Genomic DNA, 16,240 nt, shown 5'->3' on the forward strand with positions numbered 1-16,240 from the left:
ATTGAACATTTTTACAACCTTCATTTACGTCATTACAATTTTTTTTCGTATTCTTGTTTGGTTTTAGTTGTTTTCCATGCTTCTCACTTTAACAAGCTTAACAAAGCTTATTTAAATATTAATTTGGTTGACAAATTGGAATATGCCAGAACAAGAAGTTGCCTGTTACTGAGTTATTGTTTTAGCTCCACAAGTAAAAAAAAAGTATATCTAGCGTTGCATTTAAAAGCCAGCAACATCAACCATACCTTGTTAAAGTTGTGGTACTTTCTATGGTCAACCTGAGTAATTTGTAAAAAGAACCACAAATTGCCTAGCTCTGAAAGAAATAAAGTAATTTTATCCACAGTAGCAGTTGTTTTTGCCATCAGTTCAATGAAGTTTTAAATGCTGTGCCCTGATTTTTTTTTGTTCCTCTTCCAAATTGGCATAACTTTCGGCTTACTAGTACTGTCCATTTAGAGGATTTTACACCAATCATAATTGCCCTCCTTTCCTTTGTCCTCCTGCCATCCATCCCTACCCCAGAAGACCAACTTTTACTATGCTTAGTTTTCATTACTAAAGTTGGCACAGTATTTGAAAGGCTACAAAGGTTTCCTGCTTTTGAAATATTTAAGTTATTTAGTAATCATTGATTTTACACATAAGTAGTGATGCATTTGTTATTGTAAATCACTTTCTGATGTTGTGCAATATAAAATGGTGCCCAGAAGATTACATTGCATGCCATTTTGGTGACTGTTCAGGCATACAAACAACTATAAACTATAGTTTTGGAACAGTAAAGCAATTTTACATCTAGCAATTTCACGGGAATGCTACCAAGATTCTACGAGACTCACATCAATTCCATCATTTCAGTATGTGTTTAAAATTGTATTGCAGCAAGTGGATTTCTGTGTTGCAAAGTGCTGTGAGCCAGTAATTCCCATCTGTGCTGCCTGTTGGAAAGATCAGGGCAGAACCTTTTCCAAGCAGCAAATAAAGCACTTTCTCGCAATTTGCTTTCTCCAATTCTTTTTCTGACCGTCAGTACGTTGAAAATCTTGCAATTGCAGGTTTGCCCCAGAAGCTCTTGCATGGCCATGGCACTGTATCCTATAAACTTTTTTTTCTTAAAGGTCCTGAAATTTTGCCTGACCAATTGCATTCCGTTTGAAAGTTTTATGACTGGTGCTGCTAATTGTTTTATAAAGGATGATATCTTTATTCAAAGAACAGAAAATGCTGGAAAATCTCAGCAGATCTGACTGCATCTGTGGAGAGAGAATACAGCCAACGTTTCAAGTCTGGATGACCCTTCACCAGAGCTCTTGCTCCACAGATGCTATCAGACTTGTTGAGTTTGCCCAGCATTTTCTGTTTTTGCTTCAGATTCCAGCATCTACAGTATTTTGCCTTTATCTAATGTTTTTGTGAAAGTCTTTTACTTATAATAACAAAGGATCAGAGAAAAGCTGATGCATGTAGTCAAACCGTCAGTTTTGCCTCTGTTTTGGTTACTAATGTTGCTACTGAAAACAACTGAGTGTTATGTATATATTTCTATCTGGAGCCAGTCAGTATGTCTGGACTAATGACAGCAAAAAGTCTCACAACACCAGGTTAAAGTCCAACAGGTTTATTTGGCAGCACGAACTTTCGGAGCACTGTTGCTTCATCAGGTGAGTGTAGGATTAGGTTCACGAGCAGGACATATATAGACACAGACTCAATTAGAAAATAGTGGTTGAAATGTGAGCCTTCGCAGGTAATCAAGTCTTTACAGATGCAGACAATGTGAGTGAAGAGGGGGTTAAGCTCAGGTTAGAGAGGTGTGAATTGCCTCAAATCAGGACAGTTAATGAGATTTTGCAAGCTCAGGCAAGTCGCGGGGGTTACAGGTAGTGTGACGTGAACCCAAGATCCCAGTTGAGGCAGTCCTCACGTGCGGAACTTGGCTATCAGTTTCTGCTCAGTGAATCTGTGTTGTGTGTTGTGAAGGCCACCCTGGAGAATGCTTACCCAAAGATCAGAGGCTGAATGTCCGTGACTGCTGACGTGTTCCCCAACTGGGAACACTCCTGCCTGGTGATTGTCGAGCGGTGTTCATTCATCATTGTTGTAGCATCTGCGTGGTCCTACCAGTGCCTTGAGACATCCTTTCCTGCAGCATATTAGGTAGATAACGTTGGCTGAGTCACAAGAGTACGTACCGTGTATCTGGTGGATGGTGTTCTCATGTGAGATGATGGCATCCGTGTCGATAACCTGGCACATCTTGCAGAGGTTAATGGACCAGTGACACCAGTAGGAGTACCCAGATTCAGCAACTTTCACCAGCAAGGTGCTGCTTCAATTTGGTCTGTAGAGTAATCCTGTTATGTTGTTAGTTCATCACAATTGAGGAATATTCTTGATTCAACCATATTGCTTCTGAACTGGAAGGATAACATTTGGCTGCAACTTAGCTATTCGACAGATGAAAGGGACAGAATGTACTTTAGAACTTTAATCCTCCAGTTGAAACTATCTTGGCATTTTTTAAAAAAACTTTCCCAAAACTCCACTTATTGCTTTATGGAAAACATTTGGTTATGATGCAGTTCGATATTTCTGATCTGTCACCTGTTACAATTATCCTGGAGCCCTTCTGTATAAGGCTTCAGGCTTTCATTCAGCATGTAACATCAGGGTTTGCATTATCATTAACACGACTCATCGTCTTTCAACTGTCATCTCCAGATGACCCTGTCAAGGAAAATGACTGAACTCTACTTAATCCTTATCCCTTGGCTAAATAACATAATTTTGGCATTACTTTCATCTCAACAGATTGTTCTTGTTTTGTGCTGTTCAACTCCATGCCTCTGAAATGGAATGCAGATATGAACTAAGCTCTTCCAACCTATTCATAAAGTGCGGATTTTTAAAGAAGATTCTTTTGGGATATTGAGTAAAAAGAAAGGAAAACATGCATTATAAATGGCAGCGTATCACATCCTCTGGACGTACCAGAGTACCGAATGAGTCAAGCCAGTTTACAGTCAGCTTGTTCAGCAGTTTGCAAAATATATTTTATTGTATGCTTCGGTGGGTGGCACACAGAATCCTACAGTGCAGAAGGAGGCCTTTTGGACCATCAAGTTTGCACTGACCACAAACCCGTCCAGGCCCAATCCCCATAACCCCATGCATTTACCCTAGCTAGTCTCCCGACGCTACTTTAAGACCAGTTTTAAAAAAAAATCCAATCATTTGGATTAAGCAGTATAAGTAACATAGTGTTTGAATTTAGCACGAAATAATTTAAATTATCAGTGACTTTGAATTCAGAGGTGTGGGTTGAAGTTGCGTTATAATTTACATGTAAGGCAGTCTCCTGGACAACACCACTTTTGCTGTGCAGTTTATATATATAGCAGCCTTTCTGTCTGATCAAAGGTAAATGTTTCCTTCCCCAAATTAATGTTTCTAGTTTTAGCATCTTACAGAGTATTAAGATTGATTGAATGATGTTATCTGTCTTTGGGTGCACATTATTGACTTTGATCCCAAAATGATTATAACAATGGCCAAACAGCTTGGATTCCTGGTTGTTAGTATGCCATTTGCAGCCTACCTCCCAATGTTTTGAATTCTACATGCTATATGTATTTGAACTACTTTTTTGAAGCTTCAGTAGTCACCGTTTTTTTTCCATTCCCGCAAACTAAGTGATTGCCGTAAACTGAAATTGAGCAGTTGTCTTATGTTTAAATGTTACCTTAATTAGTAAGCTAAAGGTGAGTGACTGATTTAATAAACGTGCAAATAATTAAAATGTCTTCTGTGTTCCTTGCCTTGTTTGGAAAGACAAACTATAATATTCTCTGACGAAGGGTCATCCAGACTCAGTGTTGGCTCTATTCTCTCTGCACAGATGTTGTCAGACCTGCTGAGATTCTCTAGCATTTTCTGTTTTTGTTTCAGGTTCCAGCAGCTGCAATATTTTGTTTTTAACTATAATAGTTTGGTTAAAACCAACTGATGTGGATTAATGTTCAAACACTGGAATTGCATTGACATAATCAGCAGCACAGAAATGGGCTTTGGCCCAATGTGTCTGTACTAATCTTTATGGCCCATCTGAAACTTAAATCACCTTGTTAACACATCCTTCCATTCCTTCGTCCATCATGCATTTATTAAGCTTCCCTTATGTGCATGTATGTTTTTCTGCTCAACTGCATAAAGTTATATGTTATTTATAGTCCGTAAGCAGGTTGCCTTGTTCAGCTAATGTTGGTGTTTATACTCCAAACAAGGCTGCTCCCTCTCCTCTTCAACACTCTATTCTTCTGATTATTTCTGCTTGGGTACTTATTTAACTGTCATTTTACTCCACATCAAATCAAGATCCTTATTCTATCACTCTGACTTAAGAACTTTCTTTTAAATTCTTTAATGGAGTTATTGGCGATTATTCCTGGTTTCAGACTCCCACACAATTCATTCTGAATTTTTGCATTTCAATATACAAAAACAGATCCAAGTACCATATGGGGGTGGCACAGTGGTTAGCACTGATGTCTCACAGCATAGATTCCAAAAGCTAGTGCCAAATAAACCTGTTGGACTTTAACCTGGTGTTGTGAGACTTCTTTCTGTGCTTAGCCCAGTCCAACGCGACAACATGCATCACAGCGCCAGGGATCAAGGTTCGAATCCCGGTTTGGGTCACTGTCTGTGAAGTCTGCACGTTCTCCCTGTGCCTGTGTGGGTTTCCTCTAGCTGCTCCGGTTTCTTCCCACAGTCCAAAAGGCAAGTTGGTTAAGCGCATTGGCCATGCTAAATTCTCCCTCAATGTACCTGAACAGGCGTCGGAGTGTGGCGACTTGGGGATTTTCACAGTAACTTAATTGCAGTGTTAATGTGAGCCTACTTGTGACAATAATAAATAATAGTACATTCACCTGCTTCAATTTCATTGTATTGTATGTAGAAACTTAATGGAGAAACAAAACAAGTCATGGTTTTTGTGTTGAATTCAAAAGTATGCTATATACTCATTTCCTGTGTTATTAATGAAGGTCTTGACTTCAACGTTAAAGGAGATTTCCTAACAAAGTATTAGTGAAATTTGAAATCGTTTTATTTATGATATCACGTGCACTTGAGAGTTTTATTGTACAGAAAATATCAAAAATGTCTTACGTAGAGCAGGGATCTTTCTGTTTGCAAGCCAACTAGAAAGGTCTCCTGGGAGTAAGATACAGAACTGCGATTGATGTAGATTAAACAAGTATGCTAAAATTTACAGCAATAGTTACATTAAATTGACATATCGATGAAATTGCTACATGGTGTAGGCAAGGGACTAAATGAGTGATCGTTAAATATAATAACAAGGAAAAAAGAAATCCCAAACTCCTGAAATATATTGAAGAAATATTTAACCTATTATGTGATTTAATAACAATATGAATTTGAGACTTAGCTTTTCTTTTCTCATAATTTGTGCCGCCTTTATTCTTGAAAATGTCGAGCCCCTGCTAGAGTATGATTGTGACAGCTATTCTGTACCTTTTCCAGGTGACACTTGGTATGTGAGCCTTAACAATTAGTATTGGCATACTGTTCTACTGAAGGAGAACCACGTCCAACTCCATTCCTTTTCCCACAGCCGTGCACTTCGAAGAAGGTTCATGAATTGTGAGCAAAATCGGGAAACCTACCCATTTTATTTCCCTTTCTTTCCTTCACTGTCTTCTCATTCCGTTATCCTTCTGCTGCACAGAGGCCAATTATAATATCCTTTTTGCTGCATCAGTTGAGATTATAACCAGTTCATTATAGAATAGCAATTGAACCCAGGACCTTCCTTGTCAGTATGGCATAGCCATTCACTGGATAAAATCTTCCAGTTTTAATGAAATCCTGATCAATTTCCTTCACACCCCTTTTCCCGGTACATATCATTCAATACACAAGAGTACTTACCACCCAACAATAGTGGAAGGAACACCATTCAGTATATAATAATAATTGGTATATTTCATCACAGGACTTGCCAATAAAGATATGATTAAACAGAACATGTTCAGCTGAAGCAATAAGTCATAAGAAAAAAACGAGTAGCTAAGAAATGAAGAAAAAGTTTGAAAAATTCTTCCCTCTGAGGTGGTGTCTGTTTATATTGATCCTTTATTGCACTGGGACCTCTTTCACCAGCTGTACTTCCTCCTGCTAAAATAGATTATCGGATATTTGAATACTACATAAATCCACGCTTTCATTCATGGTGGTGTCATTTAACTGGCCTTAAAGATTTGTTCCAGGCAAACGTATGACAAAATGCTTGTAAAGTATCTTTAACACTGCCTTAAGTAGGATGATTATTTTTGGTAGACCTGCCATGATGATGAGAACTGCGCATAAAATTGCTCTGGATTATATTCAACAACACAGCCAGCTGCTTTCTTAGTTATTTTCTGGAATAAAGAGGCTTGGCTGGCAGGGAATAATAGTTGCTGGAAACTCTACTACCTTTGTGGATCATTAAAATTAATGAAAAGATCAGACTTCTATAAATGCGACTTGGCACAGCCATTTCAACTCTGATCAAAATGAAAGTGCATCTAATCGCTAAGAACTGGACAATCACTAACGTTTCATATCGATCCACCTTGCAGTTTGTCCTCGCATTAACTTACCGATAGATGAGGTTGGGACCTTAAACTCTCTGGCTGAACTTTTAGTTTTCTGAATTGGAGCTTAAGTTCTGTCATTTACATTGTTTGATAATTACATTGTTCACATTTTATAAGGCCTGGCAGTTCCAAAGCTAGAACATTGTACTGTTTCATCCTGATTGCCATTTGTTTCTGGCATTCCCTTTGAGGGTAAATTTGGCTGGAGAGAAAATGATGATTCAGAATGGTTTCTGTTGATGCCAGCTGAGAAATGGTGTCTTCCAGGTCATTGTTTGATTGGATTGCCATGTTCCATTTCAAATATCATTGGAGAGAAATTGTTGTGGTGTAATCTTACTACATTAAAGGCATTGCATAAATAATAATGGCATGGACCATTCTGTTACCTGAACAGGCTGTCCCAGTGAAACACCAGCCCAGTCAATATACAACAATTATTAAATATTTATTAATTTAAAAGAAAAATACACAACAAAAGGACTACATTACTCAAGTAAATGAATAACTAACCATGCATGCAGTTTGTCAGAATAACCCCTTGTTCCAAAAATGTATCTACAATCGCTAAATTCCCTCAGACAGTCCTTTCCTTAGTAACATCCAAACTAAATAAATACGTTTGTCAAATCCAGCTTTATAGTTACCACACAATACAGGTTAATCAAGGAAATGACATCTCCTGATCCAGTGAAGGTATTTAAATTACAAAGTTACGAAGATTTTATTACAGTGACTTGGCTCTAAGATTTTGGTGCAACACCATAACATCTCTGAGAAGTGAAATATGTTACAGGGCCACTTGGCTGTGAAATGGGTCCGAGCTTCTAGGCTGAGTGTGCTGGACTAGCTTCTGACTATGAGGTGTGGACTGGCTTCTGTGAATTTGAGGGGGATAACAGTTATACTGATTCCCCTTATGTTATTTCAGACTTGAGAGTCTACATATCTCAAATTATTTCCTTCTGCAGAGTTTAGCATTTAAAGCCCTGAATCACCCCGCCGTTTACATAAACAGTGTCTGTTTGGCAAACTTAATATTACAATAGTGGTCATCTAAATTTGTTTTAGTATCAGAGCAATTTGCACCTGATCATCTTTAGATGCTCTCATGTCTGGGAAATGCCCTGATCATTTTTAGAGGTTTGCCTGCCCCTGGAAAAAATAAAATAAAGTTCATTTATTAGTTGCAAGTAGGCTTACATTAACACTGCAATGAAGTTATCCTGAAAGTGCTTTGACAAAGGGTCATCTAGACTCGATGTCAACTCTTTTCTCTCCTTACAAATGCTGCCAGACCTACTGAGATTTTCCAGCATTTTCTCTTTTGGTTTCAAATTCCAGCATCTGCAGTAATTTGCTTTTATGAGGGAGAATTCAAAATGGCCAATGCACTTAACCAGCTCGTCTTTCGGACTAGGAGGAAACCCACATAAGCACGGGGAGAATGTGCAAATTCTGCACAAACAGCAGTCCAAGACTGGGACTCGAACCCTGATCCCTGGCGCTTGAGGCAGCAGTGCTAACCACTGTGTTGAAATGCTAGCTATTACAGTTGGCAGGTTTCTCCCCTTCAGGACTTTCTTCCTTCTCGTTACTGTTGCTAGGCAGATTTTTGACAAGATGTTAAAAAGATTATAAATTAAAGAAATGATCATAAACCCTGTGAACACTAGCTCGAGTCCTGTTTGTATATTTGGGTTTTTTTTTTAGGAGTTTAGTTTTAGTATTAGAGATCCTAGTTACAGTACAAAAGGAAAAATCCCCATCACTCCTTGTATGCATATTCAGAGATGGAACTTATCTCAATGTGATTACCAAAACCGCAATGTGGAATGCAGGCAGTCACACAGTTATGTACACCAATACAGTACTTGCACTGAATCTCAGAGTCACTCATTTATATTTAAATCCCATTTCTTGCTTGATGTTCAAAATTGCATTGCACTAAGTAGATTGTTGTTTTGCAAGTGGCTGTGATGCCAGTGATTTCTGTGCCTGGTATTATGCATCCAGAAGCTTTAAAGACTATGCCATGGTGGATTTCTTTAGGTGTTTTCAACTAATCTCTAACTAATAAAGCATATTTATATTCATCCTCCTATATTATCTGTCTGTCCTGCTCAGCTTTCAACAGTTAAATGCTGAATGTGTGACTAGGTTCTTTTCAGCAGGCTGTGTCGTGGTTGGAAGTGTATAAAATAGTTTTTCTTAACCCTTGGAAAGATGAGTGCAATAATGCAGAATTTTACAGATATGGGAATATCTGTTTATTTAACTGAGTAGGAATTGTGTAGAAATGCGATAAAGGGTGCTGGAAACTTTGCCGGTTGTACTTCTGCTTGGTTTTAAATATTCTTGAAACTGCACGCTAAACAGCTTAACAAATTAGCCCTAAAGCAGAAAATTCCAATGGAACGAGTCAAAATTGTTTAACTGTGGCAAATTTTAATTGCTGTTGAATCTGTAGACTTTGTTACATATCAGTCAATACCAGAACCAGTAGTAATGACGCCAGTGGTTGAATGGCCAACTGACTTTCATTGTCAAAGCTCATGTTTTTAATAGGAAGGTTGTTGAGACATTGGAGGATGCTCATCAAGCAAGTTTCCAGCCAGAACCATGGGGAGGAATGGGAGAAAATTGCAAGAAGGTCGAAACCAGATCATTGAGTTCCTACTGTGCAGAAGCAGGCCATTCGGCCCACCAAGTCTGCACTGACTCTCCGATAGAGTATCCCATCCAGACCCTATCCCAGTAACTCGACATATTTACCCCAATAATCCTCGCCCCCTCCAAGAAAATTTTTGTAGCCCGGTCATTCAACCTAACCTGCATATCTTGGGATTGAAGGAGGAAACCAGAGCACCTGGAGGAAATCTGGGCATCTGGAGGAAACCCACACCCAGACAATGGAATATGCAAACTCCACACAGAGAGTGACCCAAGCTGGGAATTGGACCCGGGTCTATGGTGCTTTGAGGCAGCAGTGCTCACCACTGTGCCATTATTTTGCCCAGATCGCCAGATTAATTTTTATTCATTCATGGGCCATGAGCATCGCTGGCTGACCAGCACTTATTGCCCATCCCTAGTTGCCCTTGTGTTGCATAAAGATATTACAACTGCTGGTCTACTATATGTGGTATAAAAAGAACTCTGATTTCTTTAGATTCCACTATATTAGCTCCAGACGACTTTTTAAAATCAGTACAGGCAGTATTCATTAACTGTAATGGCCTCATGGTGTATAGAGTGATGCTATAACATTAGTCCCAGAGACCTCACTTAACACAAACTTACACAAACCAGAATATTGTGTTCAACCTGAAAAAATTTAGTCATAAAATGGCAGGTATCCAGATAGTTCATCATTGGAAGTACCGAGACAGCTCTTTGACACAATTAGAAAGAAATAATGCTCATTTATATACGGCCTTATTGCATCTCTCAGTAAAGCCCAAAAGCGCTTCATGTATTGTGAATTACTAGGAATTGAGGTCACTGTTATGCAGATGAATGTGACGAACCTTGTGCGCTAGAATATCCGATAAGACAGCAATGAGATGAGTAGATAATCTAGTTTTGGTGGTGTTGGTTTGAGAGAATTTTCTGCTATTCGTCAAATTGTTCCATGGGATCTCTAAGGTGAAATACTGAAAGAGGCAGGCAGAGTTTTGTTTCAACTTTACCTCTGTAGGGTGCAATCTGACATTGCAGTGCACCCTCTTCAGTTTCAACTAGGTCCACACACTGAATGTCCAAAATGAAGCTTGAACTTGTGGCCTACTGACTTAAATGAGGATGCTATTAAGCTAACTGCGACAATAGGTGACAGTGCAACACTGTTGTTAGCCAGTAATAAAATCTGAGCATCACGAAACCGATCAAAGGGCATTCCGAATCACTGGCTATTGGGTTGACACAATTATTTTCTCCGCACTTATTCTGAACGGGAGTGGTATCGAAGATCATGTTTAGGTGGTCAAAATTTGGCAATGTTTTTTTTAACTGTAATGATCATCAATTCTGTTGTTAGCAACACTGAGATTTGATATCTGTAGGAGTATGCTGCTGTGGGTGGGTGTGTAAGCATATTTACAAAGAAATACCAGAATACAACTTTGGTCCTTTATTCAGTGGAGTTCCTTTATCATAGTTGAAGCTGAATGAAGGTGATGCAGTTATCAGTGCAGAGGATGGAAAAATTAGATTGTGTCTCAGGATCATCCAGTACTTGGCCTGAATGATCGCTATCTAGATCATAGCTGATAATTGGGTTGGGGTGAAAATGGCAAGCTCTTTGCATTTGTGATGGGTTTCACATCTTTTCTTTTGCCTCACTTTTTCTTTGCTTCCCGCTCTCCTTCAGCAAGTCAAAGTGCATAGGTGCATATTTGGAATGTGCTGTTTTGCGAAGATAATTTTGTAATCTGTTTCTGTTTTGTTTGTTTGTTTTTCCAGCAGTTACTAACATTTTGGGGTTGTTGGAGTGGCCGGATTTTTTCTGGAATTGAGCATTAAATTCAGAAGACTGAAGCCCAGGCTTACTGTCTACCTTTCACGGAGGCCAAGCCGTGAGAGGACAGAGGAAGGAACGTGGCGAATCATGACGGCAGATAAAGAGAAAGATCGTGATCGGGACAAGGAGAGAGATAGAAGGGATAAGCGAGAGAATGAACATTCCAGGCCACGTCGCAGCTGCACTTTGGAAGGAGGTGCTAAGAATTATGCAGAAAGTGACCACACTGAAGATGAAGAGAATGACAAAGACAGTGCCACTAATGAGGAAGCTGGGAAAAAGTCTAAAATAAAGAAACCACCGAAAAAGAAATCGCGTTATGAGAGAGCGGAAACCGGTGATATAACTTCGTTTGTAACAGAGGATGATGTTATCTACAGGCCTGGAGGCAAGTAGTACTTCATGATTGATCTTTTGGATAATGTTAAAAAGACAGTAATGGGTGTCACGATTACAAGGTAGCAGTCTTGTCAAGCGGTTCAGATGATGTTGTGAACTTCAAGTATAACTTGAGCCAACTTTAATGGTCACTTAAGCCGCAATTTCAGATTATGACCTTGAAATCACTTGGTAGCTCTTTGCCTCTCTCTTTTTCTCCCTAGAGTAAATCAGTATTGTGATGACATCACCTCCATGCAGCTAGTGTGTAATGACCGTATCAAAGGTTGAACAATTGATTCAATTATTTGTAGTTTATTGAAATATTTTGCAGTTTGATTCTGAGAAAGTATTGCAATATATGATACTTAAACAATAATTCAATGTTGGCATGTTTTGTGTTGAGGAATCATAAAATAGAATGCAGCAAAATGCCATTTGACATTCTCATCGCTATATCAGAAAATCCTACTACCTCAACATATTTTCTGCTGGCATGCTAAAGAACTTTGGGCCAAAAGCCAGATTTGGAGTTGGACTTTTTACATACACTGAGCATGTTAATTTCTAATCCTGAATCGTAAAGAGGATTGAGTTTTTTTCTTGGTTTTAAACGGGAAAGTTTTCACACATTAATGTAACCTATTGTCTGCATGCACATTTCTCTCTCTCCCAGATTTCAGCACTGATTAAGTTATTGTGGAGCCACGTACTGGCTTTGCAAGTTGATGGTTTGACAAATGTAAATTCATTATGGTGACTTTTGAACTCGTTCAGATTAGACATTAATGGCAGCCAGTGTCCCCCAGGTTAGAAATTGTGAAGCTAATACAGCATAGCTAAATCCATTCATGCTTGGACACCATTGCTTAATTCCAGTTTCAGACTGCTTTTGATATGTGAATTTTACAATGATCTAACTGTTCACCCTTGTGTCTCCTCTGTGTGTAAATGCCACCTTGTGCTGAGCTGTGGATTTACATCAGGAGGAAGGGGTCAAAATGATTCAAACACTTTTTTTTTAGTTTTGTTCTTTTTGTCCTTTCTGGAAATGTTGTCGATTTTGTCGATTTCCTCATGATAGGATGGGGAAAGAAGATGCTGTCCAACACCTCCCATTTGTAACATGCTTGACAATCAACTGATTTGGCTGTGGGGAAACATGACAGCTGAGCGTGATTCATTAATTCCCCAATGTCCAGATACCTGTTCAGCAAGGATCGCTAGCTTATGGATCAGCAGTGGGAACACTGGTTGATTTACTTCAGGGCCACCTGGGCTATCTGTAATGCTTCTGAAGTCAAAGTCAGGGTGAAATGACCATATGCTGTACAGCTACTTCTGAGGAACCATTTTGAATTGTGTTAAGTATAGTGTATGCTCAAGATAGGCTTTGTTCATCTGCAGTTTTCAAGTCTTTTTCACGAGAACAGATGTATTGTAATTAGAAACTGCAGGTTTTGGTCTCTTTGACATGGGCCATGACTTCTAATCTGTAGCTTTGACACCATATGTACATTGTACTGAAATTTAATTGAGTTTGCAGTTTGAAAGCTGTCACTTTACACGGCAAATTAAATTTAGAATAACCCTTATTTTAAAATTTTAATTTCCTGCAACAGCTTTTATTTGTGTAGTTCATTCTAACACAGAAAATCTCCCAGATAATGGAAAAAGTCAAGTGTTTTACAAGTGGCTACAATGTTAGAACTGACTGAAACCACGTTGTTTATTGCAATACAACAGCAAAATATTTTAATGCTGCCTCTCTGTTAGCTGTTGATGTATCTCAATTTTGGTTGAACGTCACCTTTATTTTTGAAGATAGGTTCTTTATATGAAAGTACTGTGGTGGTAAACACGGGTAGTTACCAGAAATGGAAAAGCCAAGATCAAATTCTCCCCGCGTTTGTGTGGATTTCCTCTGGGTGCCTTCCCACAATCCAAAGGTGTGCAGGTTAGATAGATTGGCCATGCTAAGTTGCCCCTTAGCGTCCAATGATGTGTGGCTGAGGGGGAACTAGTGGGGTAAATGCATGAGGTTATGGTGGTAGGACAGGGAATTTGTCTGGGTAAGAAGCTCTGTTGGAGAGTCTTTGCAGACTCGATGGGTTGAATGGCCTCCCTATTCTGCACTAAGAATTTTCTGATTTAAATGAAAAGCTCAAATTGGAAGAAATGGAAAACCTAAAGTTGATTTATCCTTGCCTGAGCTCACGAAATTATAGAAACTATTCAATATTTTCTGTTATTTCTCTTGATAGCTCATTTGTCTGAAAGTAGCAGCACTGTAATAGTTTTATTCCCTGCGTTTTGCGGAAAAATGTTTTGGGAGAGATACTGCTGTGGATACTAAAGGACGATACGTTGTTGACCCTTATTTAAGTTGGTTGGGCTTTGAGATTTTGATGAGGTTAACTACTACTAGCAGATGCACTGATGAACAGCTAGATGTCAAATTTGAAATTCTTCAGCCAGTTGGCAGCCTCCTCAGCTTGGTGAGACTGCTGCTGAAGTACAGGTCGGGGCACTTGTTGATTGTATACACCATGGTCTGCACTTCACCACAGCTGCACAGCGGGGAGTCATGGTCGCCTCAATGGAAGGGGTTGTGTCAGGGTCTGACTCCAGTGAGGAAAACCCACTCAGTTTGACCAGTTTGCATCTTGGGCGGTCGAAGTGTTGGATTTCTGACGTGAGATAATCAGCCAGTGCTGATTCTGTGCTGGGTTGTTGGTGTTTTGCCACAGGTCCTTCCGCAAAACTTCAGCAGAACTGCCTCACTCGGGTAAATTGGCCCAGTTTGGCTGCTTTGAAATGAGGTGTTTGCTGGGTGGGTGGGTGATGTCTTCTACCAGTGGCCGGTCTGGATTTTTGTGCACTCTTTCCAGCAACTGTGCTGTGCAAGCTTCATGATGGATTTGTGGTGGTATGGTGTTGCAGAGTGCAGATAACCAATTTGTGTTTGTTGACCAGATTGCTGCTGAGATGGTCTCATTCAGCTGGACATCTACTAGTTTGCAGTGCACATGGTTCTTCCAGACAGAAGTGCAGTACTCAGCTGCTGAGTGCCAGAGAGCCAAAGAGGAGGTCTTAAAATTCAGGTGTTGGTTTCTCAGGAGGCTCCTGTTAGTTTGTTAATGAGATGGCTATGAGTCTTCAGTTTAGCTGTGACTTTCTAGAGGCTTGAAGGACAGCATGTGCTCCAAAATGTCACCAGGGTGAGTGGGTGTAGTAGGATGGTGTTTGAAGCAACTGCTGTTTAGTAGGGGTCAAATTTTTGCATTGTCAAGATGGCAGACACATGATACCATTTCGGTAGCACTTGGTTTGAGGCACTAGTTTTACAGTTGCCAGAGAGTTTACTAAGGTCGTCATTAAGAGCAGTGCCAGTGAAATCCCTTGCTTGGCAGGCACAGCAGAAGTCAACTGCATAGATGAACTTGCAGCTACATGTGGCTGGCAGGTCAGTTATGTACATGGTTGAGGGTCAGTACTGGTCTTTGATGTTGGCTATTTTGCTGTCTCTTCCATATACTGGCTCATGTTTTTATAAATATATAAAAAGGAAGAGGCTGGCTAGGGTGAATGTTGGTCCTTTAGAGGATGAGAAAGGGGACCTAGTGGTAGGGGATGGGGATATGGCTAAGGTATTGAATAACTTTTTTGTTTCTGTCTTCACGGAGGAGGACGTGAATAATTTGCCGGGTGTTAGCGATGGAAAGGTGGTAGGACTGGAGGGTCTTAATGACATTACTATTACTAGAAAGGCGGTGCTCGACAGACTGGAGGGGCTGATTGTGGACAAGTCCCCAGGACCGGATGGAATGCATCCGAGGGTTCTGAAAGAAATGGCAGAGGTGATAGTGGATGCCTTGGTGGTTATTTTCCAAACGTCGCTGGATTCCGGGGAAGTGCCGGATGATTGGAAAACGGCTAATGTTACGCCGTTGTTTAAGAAAGGTGCCAGGCAAAAGGCGGGGAATTATAGGCCGGTTAGTTTAACGTCTGTGGTAGGTAAAATGTTAGAATCTGTCATTAAGGAGGAAATTGCGAGGCATCTTGAAGGGAATTGTTTGATAGAGCAGACGCAGCACGGTTTCATTAAAGGGAAGTCATGTCTGACAAATTTACTGGAGTTCTATGAGGATGTGTCTAGGGCGGTGGATAGAGGAGAGCCGGTGGATGTGGTCTTTCTAGATTTTCAGAAGGCGTTTGACAAAGTGCCTCACAAGAGGTTATTGCAGAAGGTCGAGGGACATGGAGTTGGGGGTAGGGTGTTAGCGTGGATAGAAGATTGGTTGTCAAATAGGAGGCAGAGAGTGGGGGTCAACAGGTGCTATTCGGATTGGCGGATGGTGACTAGTGGAGTGCCCCAGGGGTCGGTGCTGGGGCCTCAGCTTTTTACCATTTATATAGATGATCTGGAGGAGGGAACCGAGTGTAGAGTGTCGAAATTTGCTGATGACACCAAGATTGGGGGAACGGCAAATTGTGCGGAGGGTGTGGAGAGTCTGCAGAAGGATCTAGATAGGCTGGGCGAATGGGCCAGGAAATGGCAAATGGAATTTAATGTTGGCAAGTGTGAGGTGGTCCACTTTGGTAGGAAGAATGGTAGGAAGGACTATTACTTACGTGGCGAAAAACTGCAGCAGGCGACGGTGCA

The 16,240-nt window shown here is 40.2% G+C and overlaps 1 protein-coding gene across 6 annotated transcripts in view; it reads left to right on the forward strand.

Moving 5' to 3' along the window:
• rerea (arginine-glutamic acid dipeptide (RE) repeats a) overlaps positions 1–16,240 on the forward strand; it is a 529,737-nt gene that overhangs the window by 123,748 nt on the left and 389,749 nt on the right. For 5 of the 6 annotated variants that reach the window (XM_080215241.1, XM_080215245.1, XM_080215246.1 and 2 more), the window contains exon 2: positions 11,139–11,584. In XM_080215241.1, the coding sequence (XP_080071367.1) occupies positions 11,284–11,584 (301 nt within the window). In that variant the 5' untranslated portion in view covers positions 11,139–11,283. The remainder of the gene's footprint in view (positions 1–11,138; positions 11,585–16,240) is intronic. The other variant, XM_080215244.1, reaches the window with a different exon arrangement.

Source organism: Carcharhinus amblyrhynchos, chromosome 30 (genome assembly GCF_965287045.1).
Source record: "Carcharhinus amblyrhynchos chromosome 30, sCarAmb.v2.hapA, whole genome shotgun sequence".
NCBI classification, from domain to species: domain Eukaryota; kingdom Metazoa; phylum Chordata; class Chondrichthyes; order Carcharhiniformes; family Carcharhinidae; genus Carcharhinus; species Carcharhinus amblyrhynchos.